The sequence below is a fragment of the Corvus cornix genome, chromosome 2 (genome assembly GCF_000738735.6).
Source record: "Corvus cornix cornix isolate S_Up_H32 chromosome 2, ASM73873v5, whole genome shotgun sequence".
Classification (NCBI taxonomy): domain Eukaryota; kingdom Metazoa; phylum Chordata; class Aves; order Passeriformes; family Corvidae; genus Corvus; species Corvus cornix.
The window spans coordinates 18,074,824-18,092,937 of record NC_046333.1 but is presented as its reverse complement, the minus strand read 5'-3'; the positions used below and the strand labels follow the sequence as shown (position 1 = coordinate 18,092,937).

General features: G+C 37.9%; 1 protein-coding gene across 1 annotated transcript in view; it reads right to left on the bottom strand.

Annotated features, from left to right (window-relative positions):
- PIP4K2A (phosphatidylinositol-5-phosphate 4-kinase type 2 alpha) overlaps positions 1 to 18,114 on the bottom strand; it is a 106,386-nt gene that overhangs the window by 26,441 nt on the left and 61,831 nt on the right. The window contains exon 4 of the mRNA XM_039549164.1: positions 6,658 to 6,810. Within this exon, the coding sequence (XP_039405098.1) occupies positions 6,658 to 6,810 (153 nt within the window). The remainder of the gene's footprint in view (positions 1 to 6,657; positions 6,811 to 18,114) is intronic.

Below are 18,114 nucleotides of genomic sequence, written 5' to 3'. Positions count from 1 at the left end.
CTACTTTTTCTGCTTCTCCTGTCTTTTCAGATCAAAGATGCTTTACAAGTCAGTTATCTTAGCACAGGGCAGAGGACGTGTGTTGTGCTGCCTCTTGATTCTTACAAGAACTGCTGAAAGGCTTTTTTCAACTGCATTTCTTTGCAAACTTCCCAAAAATCTTCATCTCTTACTATTTCAGGACATACAGAGTCAGGGTCACCATTACATGGCATATATCCTTCTTCATTCATGTTTGTGTTTAAATAACCTTACATTATAGTGCCTTGCTTTGCCTTTTAACCTTTTCCCTTTTTTGTGATGCATATGGATGCAATTCATGAAGCAAAAGCAGGGATGGGGATTCGGAGGAAGCCACTGAACCTGTGCAAGCATTGATGTGGAGGGAGGATGATACAAACTTAAATGTAGTTCTGCTTCAGCAACCTACCAGCTTGAGCAGCCCATGCCAGTGCAAATTCCTAGGCACCTAGTCCCCACTTTCTTTTCTGGGATATTCTCCAGCCTATGTTGTCACCAATTCTTTGACAAAATTGTTTTTAGTCTACTATGTTTTTCTGTTTCAATATTTATCTATTTATGATTTTTTCTCCTATGTTCCACACAACAATCTTCTGCTGTTCCTTGTTTCCTGTGCAGCCCTGAACTCTGTTCTTGGTACAATTTCCTCTATTTTCACCTGATTGCCTACATTTTCCCCCCTTTCATTTGCTTTCCTGTTTCTTTCATATTTTTTTCCCCTCCAGCAGCTAAGGTCATATTTTTCTGCTTTTGTTTTGTTTTGTATGCTGCCATTTCCCCTTTTTTGCTCATTCTATTCTTTCCTTCCATTCACTTCCCCATCACTCCACTGTTTGCTGCCTCTAGTAAATGGGCAGTCCCTCTCCTTTACCACTATTCACTATTTCTGCTGTTGCCAGGGAGACAGGCAGTGCAATAGGTGTCAGTTCTGCATACAATTACCTGCGCAGGGAAGAGAACTGTGCCACCAACAGGAACAGCTGCCTATAGAAAACCTAAAGGCTACCTGCACTCATGAGGAGCTTTATGCTGAAGGTTTGTACGCTAACAATTCCCTCTTGTTCATCTGCTTTGAGAAGGCATCTCTTTTCTTTACTAAAGTTACTTGGGTGTCAGCGCTGAGGAATAAGTCATCCCTTTTGAAGTAATTTTAATGAAAAAGAAATAAAGGGTTTAAAAGGTGTTGGTTTATCCAAGACACTAAAACTGCTTTCATTTATTTTTAAAAATTTCTATCCTGCCCATCATCTGTTCTCAAAGAGCACAGTACTCCTCTTTTAGACCAATTTACACCAATTTAAGATTTAAAACAAGTTTATGTCACTGGAAAGGGCAGGATGTCTTGATTCTGACATTTCAGATACTATAAAATCTACCTTCAGAATTTTACTCAACTGTTACTGATTTCTGCCTTTGAAAATAATATTTGTACTTTAGAAAATACCTACGAATACAGTAACATATACAATACATATTTTATATAAATTTATAAATTTTTTGCACCTGACAATATATGCAAAAGAAACAGATAAACATAACTTGAATATATGATGAAATAGAAAGTTTTCCTTTAGGAGGAAGCAGGCTATTACCCATTCCTTAAACAGGGTGAAATCCTGACAATACACTTATCACAGATGACTTCGCTGAACTCGCCCTTAACAATGTCAAGGGGAGCAGTAGGTTTAACTCCATTTTTCTGGTCCATGCTCTTGGGGTCAGGATCCTAGGTTAAAAACAAAATTGCACTAGATTTGGAGGTATTTCCAATGAATATTTGATTTTGCTCTCAAGTACTATTTAATATAAACATGCTTGATTAATACACACTATTTTAAATGGCCCAACTAAATCTGTGAGCCCATACAGCAATAGTTTTCCTAATACTTGAAAATCTGACCCATTTGAGCATATCAATGCTTCTACTGCCTTTGATAAGTAAATGACATTCAGCTGAGTAACACCTAAGAGTGATGAGAAGAGTTCTACTAATAACTGACAATATACCAATAACACAAGCAGCCCAAACTGATTGCAAATTATCATTAAAATGTGACTAAAAGGAGTATTTCAAACTATGTATCAAAAAATATTACTGTAGTTAGAACCTGACTAGCATGGAGATTCACTTAAGAACCTAGCATGTCACATATGTATTTGTATTTACCATAACACTTCAAAACCTAACTCTAGGACATTTTGTCTTACAAATGTAGATAGAAGGCTGATCCATGCATGATGGACTTTATAGTCTAGTCATAAACCACAGGATGCTTTGCTGCTTTAAACATGGAGAAAGGCATTATTCCTCCTGTTTGCTTAGTGGTTTGTTTTGCTTTTTTTCCCTTTTAACTTTGGGAAAGAAAATAATTATCTTTAGTGTTTCTACTCAATACTAAAAGTGTCAGACTCATCTGATGAGTTGACAGAAAGAGTCAGTGTTTAGACTGAAGTGTTCATCATCTGTCTGAGGTCATGGGCCTGACTGCCACTAAAAAAAGGCATCATAAACAGGGAAATGAACTAATGCAACTCATCATTTTGGATAGCAAGTATAATTTACAATTGTCAAGATTATTATTTACAATTCAACAATTTTAAGTTGCAATCACTATGTATACATATGTGCTATTTCTATAACTTCTCCTGACACTTCTTCAAGCCCAGTTCACTTTCAGTTATTTACACATTTCTACCATGTAGCCCTAGGCTTGGAAATTATCTTTGATCAGATCGTCTTTGATGATTTAAAAATACCAATCTAGACTTGGGATTTTTAAACTTACAAGTGTCTACAGGCCATGAACTATTCCCACTCCTTTTCTAATCTCCTACATACACAGACTGTATAACTACAACCTCGGTTCCTCCGAGCTCCAAAGAGCTGACAGGTTATTATTACACCTTCACACAGATGGAGAGGGGAAGGACTAAAAGAACTGGGTGGGCTTGTGAACTGTACCTCTCCATGATCTCCAGTTACTGATAAAATAACCTTTATTTCTACTTGCCAGTGGCAGTCTACATGTCTTTATCTAACCCTCTGGTGACTTGACAAAAAAAATAACTAGTACTTGGAATTAGATTTTGGAAAAGCTGCTGTGCTACATTTCTCTGCCAATCACACAAACACCCAGATGCTTCATTGGTAGCTCTGTAGTTCAAAAAGGTGCAAGGAAAACAACAGCTTTTTTTGCAAATGCCAGGATGAAAACTGTTTTGGTGAATGAAGGACACATCCAGTCTACACTTCCGCCTTGTGATGGTCCCCTCTCCAGCATCCTTAGTTTCAAGATAGATGTCTCCTTTGGTGTTTATTGTTAAGCAGTTCAAGCTGTCTTGGAAAATATTTGATAAGGCTTGTTTGGTCCCTAAGCAAGGACAAAGGTTCTTTCAAGGTCTAGAATGATTCTATCAGCCTGGTCCTATTAGCCTTAATAAGGAAACAGGTGAGTAAATATGATGGTTTAAATGAAACTTACACAGTTTCAGCCTGGGGAAGAAACCTGGAATGAATTTGCAGAGGGGAAAAAACAAAACCTGAAAGATCATCTGTCATAAATGGCATGAATTTCACTCATATTTATGTCAGAAGTAATAGAAGATAATTACTGCCTTCTTGGGCAGGTGAAAGAGGGTGCAAGATAATGAAAGTTTACAAGCCACTGTTCTTAATGGACAGATGATCTAACTTCAGTTCCTTTGGGGGAACAAGGGAGAAAAAGCCTAAAATTCACATGGATCACCTCTCTAGACTTCATGCACCTGAAAAAGGCTGTTTTTTCCAGGATGATCCTTGTACTACATAATTGGGTCTGCACACTCCCTTTCTCAGAAGGCCAAACCTTTCAAATACAGCTCTGCTCTCAAAGCAGACTGGCACAGGGTATGCTGCAGAGGCATGCTTCCAGAAGTTCCAAACCATTCCCAATCACACTAGGGCTGTGAAACACACTTAGCTCGGCCAGGAATTTTCACATATGTGGTGAGTGCTGCTGGCAATCAGTGAACTGAAATTGGAGAAAAGCTAGCTATCAGACTTTTCCCTAAAAATCCCATATTTGGTACTCTAGTGTGCTATTATTAACAATCAAGAAAGATATTGGACAGTAAGGTATGAAAATCAATAGAAGGAACTTGACACTTCCTCTATTGGTGGAAAACAGGATGCCAAAATGAAACTGAACTCACGAGAACTTGTTCTATTAACAAAGATTTCTACACGAGTACCAGTGCAGCATCTGAAAAGTCTTGTACTACTGCAACTGTGCCATCCTACAGAACCACAGAGTTACATCCACACCAGTGAAATAGACAGGGTCTTGGCTTGTCTTCAGGCATCAGTTCCAGCTGGAATGGAATAACTCACATCTAAATTATAAAGCTCCCCTCTAAAAAAAGGATGCTTATATTCAAACTCCTAAGTAGAAATATTAACTCACCTTAATTAATGCCTTTGTTCTTGCCCAGAATTATTTGGGAGATAGTGAACTGGCCCAAATCAAAAACACAGTAGGGACCATTAATGAGCTCAAGTGCCAGTGGATGGTGTCTGACATTGCATTGTTTGCTAGCAGAAAGGTAGGCTAAGGCCAGTCTGTGTGGGACAACTTGGTCAAGGGAATTATTAATACCTTCCCACCAGGATAATGGGGGTTTTCTAGACTTTGAAAAGCAAGTGAAGATAAGCTTCACATGCCTGAAAAACATCTAGAGAAATGGGAGGACAAACTGCTGTATCTAGTGATCCCAAGCATTCAATTTCCAGCAGCAACACAGAGGACACTGTGTTAGCTGTCATTACAGCTCGTGGATTTAATGTAGGTCTTGTTCAGTACATTGCTGAATATACTGAAATGAATTTATTTCAATAAAAAGTCCAGCTATTGAACTGTCTTTGTACTTGAGTGCTTCTGTACTTACAGTTTTGTACAGTGCTTTCAAGTTCCGAGACACGAAGAAATACAAGTTGTGTCTTTATGAATCTCTTGGAGGCACCAATGAGAGCTTTTTTACATGAAAGATTTTCCAGTATAAAGTGAAATTAGGTGCCTGGTAGAGGTAAATTTCAGATCATTTTTCCTTGTAACCTAGCCTAATATGAACTCTGATGTTGGAAAGCATTAATGACAAAAGATTCCAAATTATTAAGTTAATTCATGTTAGCACTGTCTTCATTGATAGTCTTGAAAGATTACTGTTTTGAAAAGCAAAACGACTTTTCAGCTGGATTGAGTCTCAAAATCTGTATCATTAATAGCAGCTTCTAATGCCAAACATGAAACAGACTAAAACTTTGATTCTGCTGTACAGCTTCACAGATCAAACCCTTTCAGCTCAAAACTAAAATGATAAGTTTGAAAACTCACTTTAAAAAAAAAACCCAAAATACTATTAGATAATGGTTTAAAAATTTCTTTGGTAAAACTGTCATTAGAAGATGTCTTAAGAATATTTCTGAGAGTAATATTTCTTCACATTAGAAAAAACGTATGATGGTCCTACATGTTATTTAAACAGAAGAACACCACAGGAAGAGAGAAGAGTTCACATCTAACTTCCTTGAAGGCTTCCCAAGGTACTCTGGACTTGGAAGGCCTTCAGAGATCTCACTTGAAGATTTATAAAGATGGGTGATAGAATACCTTCAGTTCCAAGCACCCTGAAAGAATGCTTCGGCCTCCCGCTTCAGAAGTTAAAAATGGTTTTACAAAAGTAATGTATTAAAAAGAACCTACTACAAACAAGAACATTGCAGAACAAAAAATAAACCACCTAAACAACAATAAAAAAGCCCAACCCCAAAAGTCCTTAAGTCTTTACCTGGAATTCCAACTCACAGAAAGGAGAAGGAAGATGGAAAGAGGGACTAAACCCCCTTCCTATTATGCAGCATATTTTAGGTGATTTTTTAGAGGCTTTTCTGACTTCTCCAGCTTTAGAACTTATTCAAACATGTAGGACTAAGAAAACTAGCACTGATTTTATTAAGGCTTTCTGTAATTCCCAGGTTTTGCTCTCCTCTGTGCCAACCAGACAAACTATACACCAGCACAGTATGGCAGCTATCAAGGCTGATTTGAGGGATCTCCACTGTTCATTTTTAACTTTACTGTTGTGCATGAAAATTCACATTATCAAAACCAATTTTTTTAATAGTAGGAATTTTACATTAATCATATCCAATTTTAATTTCTTATATAATACAACTTTATTCCTTTGAAATCTGTTGTGAAACACACAACATTCACTGATCATATTAGAAAGAAGAGGTCACCTGCAGCATTTATACACATGTACACAGATATCTCCAAGCAAGCCCAGAATAAAGTACCTTCAGGCCTGGGAGTCCACTAGCCAAAAGAAAGACCACCTTCTTAGTAAGGCAAAGGACCTCACAGCCTCCAAGTTATCTTTATCATGTAGACATATCTTTTTATGAAACGCTAGTGCAGATATTTAGAAAAGTCCATCCTTGTGAATTACAGACATACAATAAATTGCTGATGCAAACAGGAAAAAGTCTGAAGTGATTCTTTTTCCATAATTATTAATTTAAAACTTTTAAGACTAAAAGAGATTGGCATTATAATATTTAAGACGACATCCCACACCTTGGTAGAGTTCATATATTACCTGATGGTACTTCTTCAGTATGTTGTGCATTTCTGCTACATCTTCACTTGTTATAGTTTTGATGATATATCTTTTGTCGTAAGATGTATGAAAGCGGGCACCACTGCGTGCTTGGGAATCATTGGCAAGGGGTGCACTTCTTGTCAATGAATTCTGTCAATTGATTTAAAGCAAAAAAAGCATCATGTCAGACAAAAGTATGTAACTTTTAATTAGAGCAAATATAAACAATTTACATTTAATTAAAAATATTTTTCAATACATAAGCACCAAGCTGAATTCCACAAAGCATGTATTCACAGACTACATTATCTTGAGAAAACACTTCAAAAATATTCTGACAAGAAAAGCATATTTGAGGAGGAAGGTATTGCTCATCAGTGGTTCAAAACTCATTCTCAACATTTAATGAGAATTTACTGGACTTTGATACGTATGCATTACCAGCTTTTGGGAATACAACATACACTAATTAAAAATCCAGAAGGAACACTGCGTTACACCACAATAATTATAAATAGAGGATTCATCCATAATTACAGTTTCACTTTAAAACTAGGAGGATTTGCTCTTGAAACAGTGTACATAACCAAGATCTGTTACATAACCAAGACCACAGTTACATTTCTGAGTTCTAGCACCAGAGCTATTCCAATGATTTCATATATAGAGTTAAGCAAATAGTATTGTACAATACCTCCTTTTGTAAAATAGACCTACCTCCATACTGTCTCAAGAGGGGAAAATTAATTAATGACTGTATAGCATTTAGAAGAAAAACTGCCAGAGATTAGGAACTATTTTTAGAGTGAAGTTTAAAATTACTGGCGCTTGAAGAGAAGCAGGAGAAGCCCTCTGCTTTTTTCAGAGAATAAGTAGTATTCAGGTAACATTTCTTTATCTTTATAAAAACAAACAAAAAAATCAGGCTAAGTATAACAACTTGTTTTCGCCTGGAAACATCTTTCTTTACCAGTAAGAACTTACGCCAATTGTTATCTACTTGAATTGCACTTAAAAATAAAAATAAGCAGCAACACACATGAGAAAACAACCATGTTCTTGGACCCCTCGTGTATTTCCATAAATATGGACATACTCTGAAAAGGTTAAACAAGTTAATTATAGACTACTGGAACACTTCTATGTTTATAAAACAAACTTGCAGTAACCATCTGGTATATCCCTACTCACAGCAGAAAACCCCAGCTCCTCCTATCGTCCCTCAGTGTACCATGCTGCACAAACAGCTCTTGCTAAACTGAAATACACCTCCCCTCTTTCCACATTCACACAGCATAATGTTCTCCTTGCTAGGTGAAAAGCCATCTTATTTTTAAAGATAATTTAAATAAAATTTATATATAAATACAAACATTGCAGATTCCTAAACAGCAAAAGTTCAGCTCCAAAAGTTACAGAATTAATGTTTGTGTGGTGTGGTAAGGCACCATGAACTAAGTCACAAAACAGATTTACACTAGAAGAATAATGATGCTTTGAGAGAGTAATTACCAATACATTTCATTTACCACACTCAGGTACCAAGCCAACACAATTTTATTTTTGTAAGACCTATATTTTATTTGGAAGTTTTAACCATTGTTAAACCTGTTCACACACTCTATGGACTTCAGCAGGAGCTGGACATGCAAATTCAACCCCTGCGACAGAAGGTCAGTAATTATTATAAAGTAATAACCTCAACCAAGAAGTTTGGGCAACTATAGCCCCCAGTTTAAGAAGACACTCGAACACATACAATTATGTCTCTGTATTTTGGAGATCCATTGATTTCAACAGGCCTTCAAGCATTGCTAAATTTATCCCAACTGCGGGGTGCTTTCTGAAATCAATTTAACATGAAATAAAACCATTTTCCCACAAGGTTACCGAGTTCAGCAGAAATACTCAGGAGTAGCAGGAATAACAGTAAATCACCTAAAAGCACACAGCTCTACAAGGGCTTATTAGAATGAAAACCTTAATTATGACATGTAGGAGAAACAAATCTTTTGCACTTCTTCCTGTGTATTTCTAGGCTTGTACAATGAACTAGAATAATTACTAACATCTATGATAAAAACTGACATCTTTCTCCATTATTCTCTCTATTCACTAGTGAAAGAAAGGATGGGGGTGCTTCCCTAAGGTTTATAAATCAACAATTTTCCTAGACTAATCAGAACAGAGCTTTAAGGACACCACTGCAGACACTGCAGTTCCTTCTCTGCACTGGCTTTTGGACAGCAAAACATTTTAACAGATGTAAGTCCTGATACACCATCACCTCACATGATATTGAAGACAGTAGAGAATTTAAGTATTACAGCAGTTTTCTTTGCCTGTTTTCAGATGTTTTCTGTTGAAATTAATTTCCCGCCACTTCACCACTGAAAAGTTTTTATGTACTGAAGTCTATTCAAGGGAACAAGTATCATAAACCAATTAAATTTTCTTAATGCTACACTTGATACCAGTACTCCATTAATTTTCAAATTGAATTGTGGAGTTAGTGGTAGAAACCCTTTCTTTATGCTCTACAGTCAGAACTTGGTTTCTTTTCCAGGCCTATATTTAATAGTTCAAGATGAAGAGCTGATAATAGAAGTTAAAAGCGAAAAAAAGAGGATAAATTCAGTTGCCTTCATCACAAATTGGAAATACAATGTAATATAATAATTATTTTTAATTTTTAAAACAGTGAATGCATGCGTAACCATTAGTGTATGTAGTGAATTAAACTACTGCTAAATTATTAGGCTATAATTCAGTTAGTAATAAGAAAGGCTACTAAGTAATTACTTGTTATCGTTCTCAGCATAAAAGGGTATGTTATTCTGAGGTTAACTATTGCAATAAAGCAGCAACCACAGTCTTCTGAATGTATTTTTCCCACAGAACTTTAGTCTTCAAACTCTAATCCAAATAACATAAACCTTGAAAGCAATTAACCTGGCAAGAGATTTACGTTATTTAGCTATAAAAAGCTACAAAAGAGGGTATTGGCTAGTCTGCCACTGAACATCTGAAGGAGGAGAAGGCAGCAAATGTGAAGGACCTGAACTCAAAGTTTCAAATACTCTTAAGGTGTATTTTAATATGCTTCATGAAAACATTTTCATATTTAAGTGAAATACAGGCCTGGGCTGTACTGGGTATGAAAGAGATGCCAGTTGACTGGACATTAGAAAACATGATGCCTATCTGCAAGAAGATCCAGGGAACTACAGGCCTGTCAGTCTGACCTCGGTGCCAGGGAAGGTCATGGAGCAGATCCTCTTGAGTGGCATCACATGGCACGTGCAGGACAACCAGGGGAAGAGGCCCAGTCAGCAGAGGTTTGTGAAAGGTAGGTCCTGCTTGACTGACCTGATCTTCTGAGACAGGGTGACCTTCTTAGCGGATGAGTGAAAGGCTGTGGATGTGCCTACCTGGACTTCAGGAAACCCTCTGACATCAATTCCCACAGCATCTCCAGCTCAAGGCTTGGCTGGATGGGTATAAAACTGTCAGGAAGCCAGGCCCAGAGGGTGTTGGTGAATGGAGTTACATCCAGCTGGTGCTTGGTCACCAGTGCTGTTCCCCAGGGCTCGGTGCTGGGACCAGTTCTGTTTAATATCTTCATCAGTGATCCAGATGGGGGGATCAAGGGCACCCTCAGTCAGTTTGCAGACACACTGAGCTGGGTGGGAGTGTTCATGTGCTGGAGGGCAGGAAGGCTCTGCACAGGGATCTGGACAGGCTGGATTGATGGGGAGAGGCCAGAGCTCTGAGGTTCAACAAGGCCAAGTGCCTGTGCCTGCCCTTGGGTCACAGCAACCCCTGCAGTGCTACAGGCTGGGGACAGAGTGGATGGAAAGATGCAAGCTGGAAAAGGACCTGGGGGTGCTGGTCAACAGCAGCTGAACATGAGCCAGCGAGTGCCCAGGTGGCCAAGAGGCCAGTGTCATCCTGGCCTGGATCAGCAACAGTGTGGCCAGCAGGACCAGGGCAGTGATCATTCCCCTGTACTTGGCACTGGTGAGGCCACACCTCAAATCCTGGGTCCAGTTCTGGGCCCCTCAATTCAGGAAGAGCACTGAGGTGCTGGAAAGAGTCCAAAGAAGGGCAATGGAGCTGGTGAAAGGTCTGGAGCACAAGTCTGATGAGGAACAGCTGAGGGAGCTGGGGGGGTTTAGCTTGGAGAAAATGAGGCTCAGGGGTGACCATATCGCTTTCTACAACTGCCTGAAAGAAGGCTGCAACCAGGTGGGACTCAGTCTCTTTTCCCAGGTAAAAAGCAATAGGACAAGAGGAAATGTCCTTAAATTGCACCAAGGGAGGTTTAGATTAAGTATTAGGAAATATTTCTCCACCAGAAGAAATTAATAAAGCCGTATTTTAAATCATCTTGAGAAAACCTTGAAAAGACACTGACTTTTTACAGATGCCTGTTTTTCCAGCAGTAGCTTTTTTCCCCTAATGAAAATTTATTCTGCCTGATTGCTAACTATAATGAAAGTCAATTTGCAAATACAACTATCATACCAAAAATGTCACTAACAAGAGAATATAATATATATCTGGATAATGATGTAGCTGCACTTTACTTTTTCTTAATGTTTTAATGGGTTACAAATAGTGATACATTTATTTTTTAGTAGATGGCTACTGTATTATGAGTTATCTATATCAAGATTAATTAAGAATGCACACAGCTATCATTTTACCATGCATATTAATTTGTCAGAATAAACCAACCAACTTTATGCTAAGCAGCATCTTTCCATACATGCACAGATAACCCAAGTGCCCTCTCTACAATACTTTGACTCTAGTAATAAATTAAGATCAGATGTTTAAACATTAAACATGTTTAAATAAAAACAATTAAATAATTAAATCTAATTAAATAACCTCTTTGATACTTCATTTTTACTAACTCCCCACTCTTGCGATAAGTCTCTCAGTACAATGCACTTTTCAGATACAGAATGTAGTTACTTCGAGCTTTAAAAGCATGTGGAACATTGAAGACATTTAATATTACTGTTTTCTGTGTTTTGTTTTGATACGTGCTCAAGTTTGTTAAATAAGCACAGTTTAAAAAGCAGAAAGATAAATCTAATTATATAATATTGTGCAATTACTGGTAATTGCCACTTTGTATTGATAAATACACAGCTAAGTTTTGTATGTAGATTATTTTATTTGTAATGGTTAATTCTCACTTCTGTGAGCAGAGAAAAGTTCAAATTCCTTCTGAAGTAAAGCTTCCAGGTACTTTGCAAAATACCCTGTCTCTCAACTATACTAGTTACATTTGTTCATAGATAGAAATCAGTCTTCAATAAAATACATCTACTGTTGCCTGGTGATGACAACAATGAATCTTTAAGTAGAGAGATGACAAGAATTGGCTTGCACTGGTAAATCATCATTAACAAGTAAGATCAGGAAACAGCTTCACTGAAAGGATCAAACTAGGAGATTTTAGGGGCTTCAAAGAGGAAATTATATGGCTCTTTAAATCCACTGTGATTCTTCCCTTTTGATGTAGGTGAAGCTAACTTACTGTTGGACTCAGACTGTTCAGGCATCTCATGGAGCCAAATACTAACAAGTTAATAATACATATATTGGAATTGAAGAGATTCTTCATTAGAAAATGTTTCTTTTGTAAATTAAGACACAAAACAGCCAAGAAGGTCCCACACTCAAGCCGCTTTGAAGCGCAGCCATTAGAAAACCTATAACCAGGAAGAAATATCAGAAACACCACATGTGGTATCAAATTTCACTTTTAAGTTAGGCTTTAGATATATTCAGATAAGTAAAAAAGTTTAACTTATTCTGGGGTTATCTTGTGCAAGTTTTTATGTCAATGAAGTTTATCTTAATGCAGACAATAATAAGAAAGTTATGCAGTAGTGCTCATTAGACAGACTAAAGATACCCATTTATTTGAATTGTACTATCCTGTTGTTCAGACAGCTATTGGACACAATGTATAGACTTTTCTCTTACTGTTGAATGCATTTTTTGAGATGATACATGGTAGAACATTCCTGGGATCCAGACAGCTTTTGCCAGAACACAGATAAATTTCAGTGATGATTTGTAAAAAAAGTAAGAAAGATAAGTTGCACTGTAGACATCTGTGCACAAATTCGTTGGAAGCAAAGCTAATTGAACTAAAGAGACTACTGTAGGGCTTTTCCTCTGCTTCCTTGTGTCCAGCAGTAAACTCAGTTAAGAGAGACCCACTGGGATCCCTGGCAGCAGTATCTCCTTCTTAAGTGCAGCATCTCTAGTGGACTAGGAGGAAATAAATAATGAAACTTAAGCATCTCCCTTTTCCAAAAGGAAAATATAAACGGGGTTGAGGGAGGGGGAAAGGAGAGACATGGAGAGAGAGACCATGGCAAATACCAGATTGAATTCCCTCTGGCTCTGCTTCTTAATTAGGGGAAGACTAAGTGGAATATGAACAGATGGGAAAAGAGCCACTCCTCACTTAGTACAGACATATCTATGAGCCACAAAGTGAGAAGAGAGAGGATATTCTTCAGATGGAGACAAAAAATGCCCAACTCTTACCCTCCAAGAGACACAGGTTTGATGATCTAACAACCTTTGTATCATTACTTTCTGCTACGACACAGCACTTCCCTGCCATGCCAGGAGCCAGCAGAGCATGTGTCTAGCTGTACAATGTTGGAGGCACTAACCCCATTAAGTTAATAAAAATCAGCTGCTTATACAATAGCATTAGCGACCTCAAAATTCAAAGAAACAAGGGTCAGACTGCCCTGTCCTCTTCAGATTTTCCCAGCCTTCCCCAACTCTTCCACAGTGTGCCTTGGTTCTCTGGCACAATTAAAACATCTGTCAGCCACGCATACCCTGTTCCACTTAACAGCTTCACTTAGCAACTCACTGCAAGTCTCCTGCTCCGAGTGTGCGTGTTCTGCCAATTCCCGATTCACTTCTCATTTTGTGAAGTTTTAATCTTGTGCCTGCTGGTTTTTTGGTCTCAGGAGAAAGAAAAGGTTTTGTACTTTTAAAGTGTGAATACTTTCATGAGGTCACTTAAAGACTACGCTAAATTACTTGTGTAATTACTTATACAACTGAAGACACATTTAACATGCCAAGCTCACAGATACCTCTACTAGATAAATTTCTCCATACATCCCCCTCTTTCCCAAATAATTGACCTCTGACAAGTCACTGGCTGGAAGCTTAAGTGCCCTTACATAAATGAATATAAAAAATATCACCCATACTGCACTGACTAGCAGGCAACTAGAAATATTAATTTGACCTTCAGTGCTGAGAGGCTGCAAATCACAAAGAATTTGTCCCATGCCACAGAATTAATTTCTGATAGAATAATAGAAGTTAAAAAAAAAGCTTTAAATATAAATTACTAAAAGCTACACCATTTACTAGTACTTAATTTCCCAGAGAGTTCTTGATTAAAAAAAAAAAGTTAATCAGCACACCTAAATTACATGTCATAATTTCACCCAATAACAGCATATTCTTTAGCAAATTACCTGAAAGGTTGTTTAATTTCACTATAGACCCACTCTATCTCCTCTTTCCCAAACTTAGCAATTTGCACAGAGTTTTATTTCCTACAATATGTGTTAGGAAAGAAAAAAAGGTTTTTCCACAGGGGCTTTTAGGACCTGATCCACAATTCTTTGATATTTACAGGAGCTTCTTCTGGAGATTTTAACAAAATTTCATAAACTAGAATCCAACACAACTGCTACCCATTGGAAGTTATTTCATTTCACCCAGCAGTTCCTAAACTGAACTCCAATCTCTACTTTTGGATTAGGCATGTTCCAGAAAAGCAGTTCTGATTTTTTCCACTTTCAGAAGACCTAGATTCACCACTGTAGATTTTCTAGTATTCAGCCATTTGTGTTGCTGAAAAGGTGAGTCTAATTTTGAATTTTAATTAGTTCCATTTCTGGTGATTCATATTTATTTTTTTTCTTGAAGTACCTAGTATTCTTTTTCTGCAAAGGTACTCACATACTACTTCCTTCTTAACTCTAATCTTTTCAAGTGCAGCAGGTCAGACTCTTTCACTCCCAAGCACATGGCATTCTCTGTCCTTAAATTCCTTTCACACTTTTTCATTATTTTTTCTACATCCAAATTCCACCTTCCTTTTTAAAAGACTGCTAGCATCAAAACTATGCTTATTAGCTTCAGGTATAAAACAAACAGATGTCAAAAAGAAGTTAGTACTCTTTCTGATCTTATTTTTATGCCTTATAATTTATCTACCCTAGGGTGCAGTTACTCTTTCTAGTCTGAAGGTCCCACCAGTGTTAAATTCTTTTGTCCTCTTTGACCTCTTGTTCCTTCTCAGAGCTACCACCTCCCTGAACACAGCCCTCATCTCTGTAGTTCTGTACTCCTTTTTTATCCATATAAGTATTCATCTCACTGTATTAAAAAGGATCTCATTTGGACAGGCTCAGAATGCCCGGTGATCAAAGTGGATTTTGTACAAAATCTTTGTCTTTATTCCACTTTGACATTTGAATGGATTTTGCATCCTCTCAAGGTTTCACTACATGAAATGTCAATTGCTCGTTGACAATTAAATTTTGACTGTTGCAATTTAATCATCCATTATATATATAATTTTTGGGTTTTTTTATTACAAAGCTCTGCAATAATTAGAATTTTAAAAATCTAAGACACAAAACATCAAAGCAAATACTTCGTAAGAACCATCCTCAAGAGTCCTTAGAAACCAGCTAAAACACTACCTAATCCTTTATCATTTGGAAGTCCATTGTTATGTTGCACATTGGTCAATACAAATAGCAACTTACTGTAATTAAATAACAGTAATGACATTACTCATGATGTTAGTTATACCAATAGCAGATATCAAAAAAACTAAGCTAATTTCCAGAGAGGCTTTGATTGTTTCTAAGAGTAATAAGTTAAGCTGTTTGGAGCTATTTTTTCCAATTGAAACTATTTTTGTGAAGAAGACACGTGGAGCAAAGCCCCTGAACTACAGGAAGAACTTGTCCCCCTACTCACACCATAACTGCAAGCTATATTTGTAACTGGCAAAGTATTGCCCCCCTCTTCAAACTGCTGGTGAGGCTCTTCTTCGTCTGCCCACTTTGCTTAAAATGTTCACAGCACGAATTTTTATCTCCACAGTGGGAGGCCAAGGATTAGCCCCAGTCTCCAAGAGGGTAGAGAGATTTAAAGGTCAATTTAATTAGCTCATTCTAATCTCTCGCACGCCTAATGTAAATGTCATTGTTTTCTAACTGCTACTTTAGCAGACAAGATTGTATTTTAGAAACTTTGAACATGTGAACTATGTGTTGGATCTAATACAAATACTCTGTGTAACTAATTTTAAAAGGAAGCCTAATAAAAATTGTCATTGAGTCAGAGCTTTTCCTAAGAAAAAGGGCAATAGGAAAATTCTGGTGGTAAAGCATAGAGAACTTTAGAACAACAGTAATCTTTCAAACTGACTGGCTTAACAGCTTTTCATTGATTTAAATCTTCCCCATTTCATGATGTCTGGACAAAGGCAAACAACAGTTTCTGGAGCTGTGATCTCATCCAAAAGCTGTGGAAAACTAAAATGAGCTTCACAAGCTCAACGCACCCTAAAGACAAATCAGATCACATCCCAGACTATTTAAGAGTGCCTCTGGGCAAGCTTTGCATGAACAAATAGGCAAAAACAAGTGCACAGATGATGCTCTGTGATGACTGAAATCATAGGTCAGTGGAAAAGCCTGGCAGTGGCTCATCACTGTTGGAGGATGATGTACACACGGTCTGGCTGTTCTTCTGCCGCAGCAGTTACAGTGGTGCTCTCTGGCCCAGGCACAGCTTCTCAACAAGACAAGCCTGGAGCTCCCCCCAGCCTTTTTTAATCTTTTTTACAAGACCTCAGGAATCATGGATATGGAAATTAGATCTGGATTACTGATTACAAAGGACATCAGAGAGACAGTGTCATACAACTGACATAGATGCTCCAAGGTTATTTGCTGTAAATTGAAACAAGCGGCCCACTTCTGAGATGATTTTCAGGGCAGTGTTTTGTCAGTGACTTGTAGAGGGAAGAAAGGCAAAGCACTGGTGTTTCAACGTAACAACAGAAGCACCAAACCCAGAGATGTCTGGCTTGTCATACAGGGACAGGTAGGGAAGACCTTTGGGTCTATTTTGTATTCTGGCACTGTGCATTCTCTCCATTAAGCAGGTTCCTATCTGGAAACACTGTTGTGGAAGCATGACCAGGGAACACTGATCTCTGACACTGGAAGGTGTATAAGGAGTCTGGCATGGATCAAAGCATACCTGACCTACCAGTAACATGCTACAAGCACATTCAGGTGTAACCTCCCCCTGCCTTTGCCAGAAGTATGGACAATTTTGCATTATGACTTTCTGTCAGCTCATAAGCATGGCTCTCAAAAGGCATATGGTGAATATCATGGGAGCGCCAAAAGATGAGAACAGGATACCACTGGTCTTGTGGTGCACGCAGCAGAAATATGGAGCTTCTCCTATGATCTTGCCAAGATGTGGATGTACACACCCAAACACCTGTGAACCTTTTTTTTATAAGAAAACTGTATTCAGGGAGTGATTGCTATGGTGAAAGATGTGAAAAACTTTGACAGAGAAAGGAAAAACATGAACTTTTTCTTTTTTGCATTGAGCTATCCTTCCAAGAGAAAGGTTATGGGTTCCTTAACATTTTTGAATGAGAGTTAATGAATAAAACATGAGGGTCTTTCCTAAATCAAGTTATCCTATTGAGACCATAGATATGGATTTGGAGCTGTCAGCTTAAGGCATACACTTGCTTTGGGAAGAGTTAGGGCTCCTTTTCTGGGAGTCTTTTCCCTTCACCCCTGCAAAGCTTGGCTTGATGCCTTCCTTTCAATAGCTGTGTCTGTAAGAACTTGGGGAGCACCTATCAGTTTGTTCTTTTGATGTTGCCAGCACATGCTAAATTACTATTTTCTAGTTTGAATGCCTGGTTGTGAATGACACTCAGTTTAGGCAAGGAACAGCTGAAAGCAAGGCAAATTAAATGTTTTCTAGGGAAAACTGAGAGAAACCACAAGTTAGAATTTCTGTTGTCATATGTACTAAGGTTAAGTTCCACCACCTCTAAATTATTATTTGGGCTGACATGGCACCAAGTATTAGAACATTGGATTTAGATTGCAAAGGTCATTTTTTATGTGCTGGAAAGACTACAAACAGCACAGTTTTTGTTACTACGGCTGGTTCAACAATTTACTACCACCACTGTCTATACCCATGTCAAGCAAGATGGCAGCAGTTGGTGTCAATGTCCATTTGGGATCCACAAACTGTATACTCTGCTACAGGAATCTCATCTAACAGATAAGCCCAAGAACTTTTCATGCACTGACAGACTTA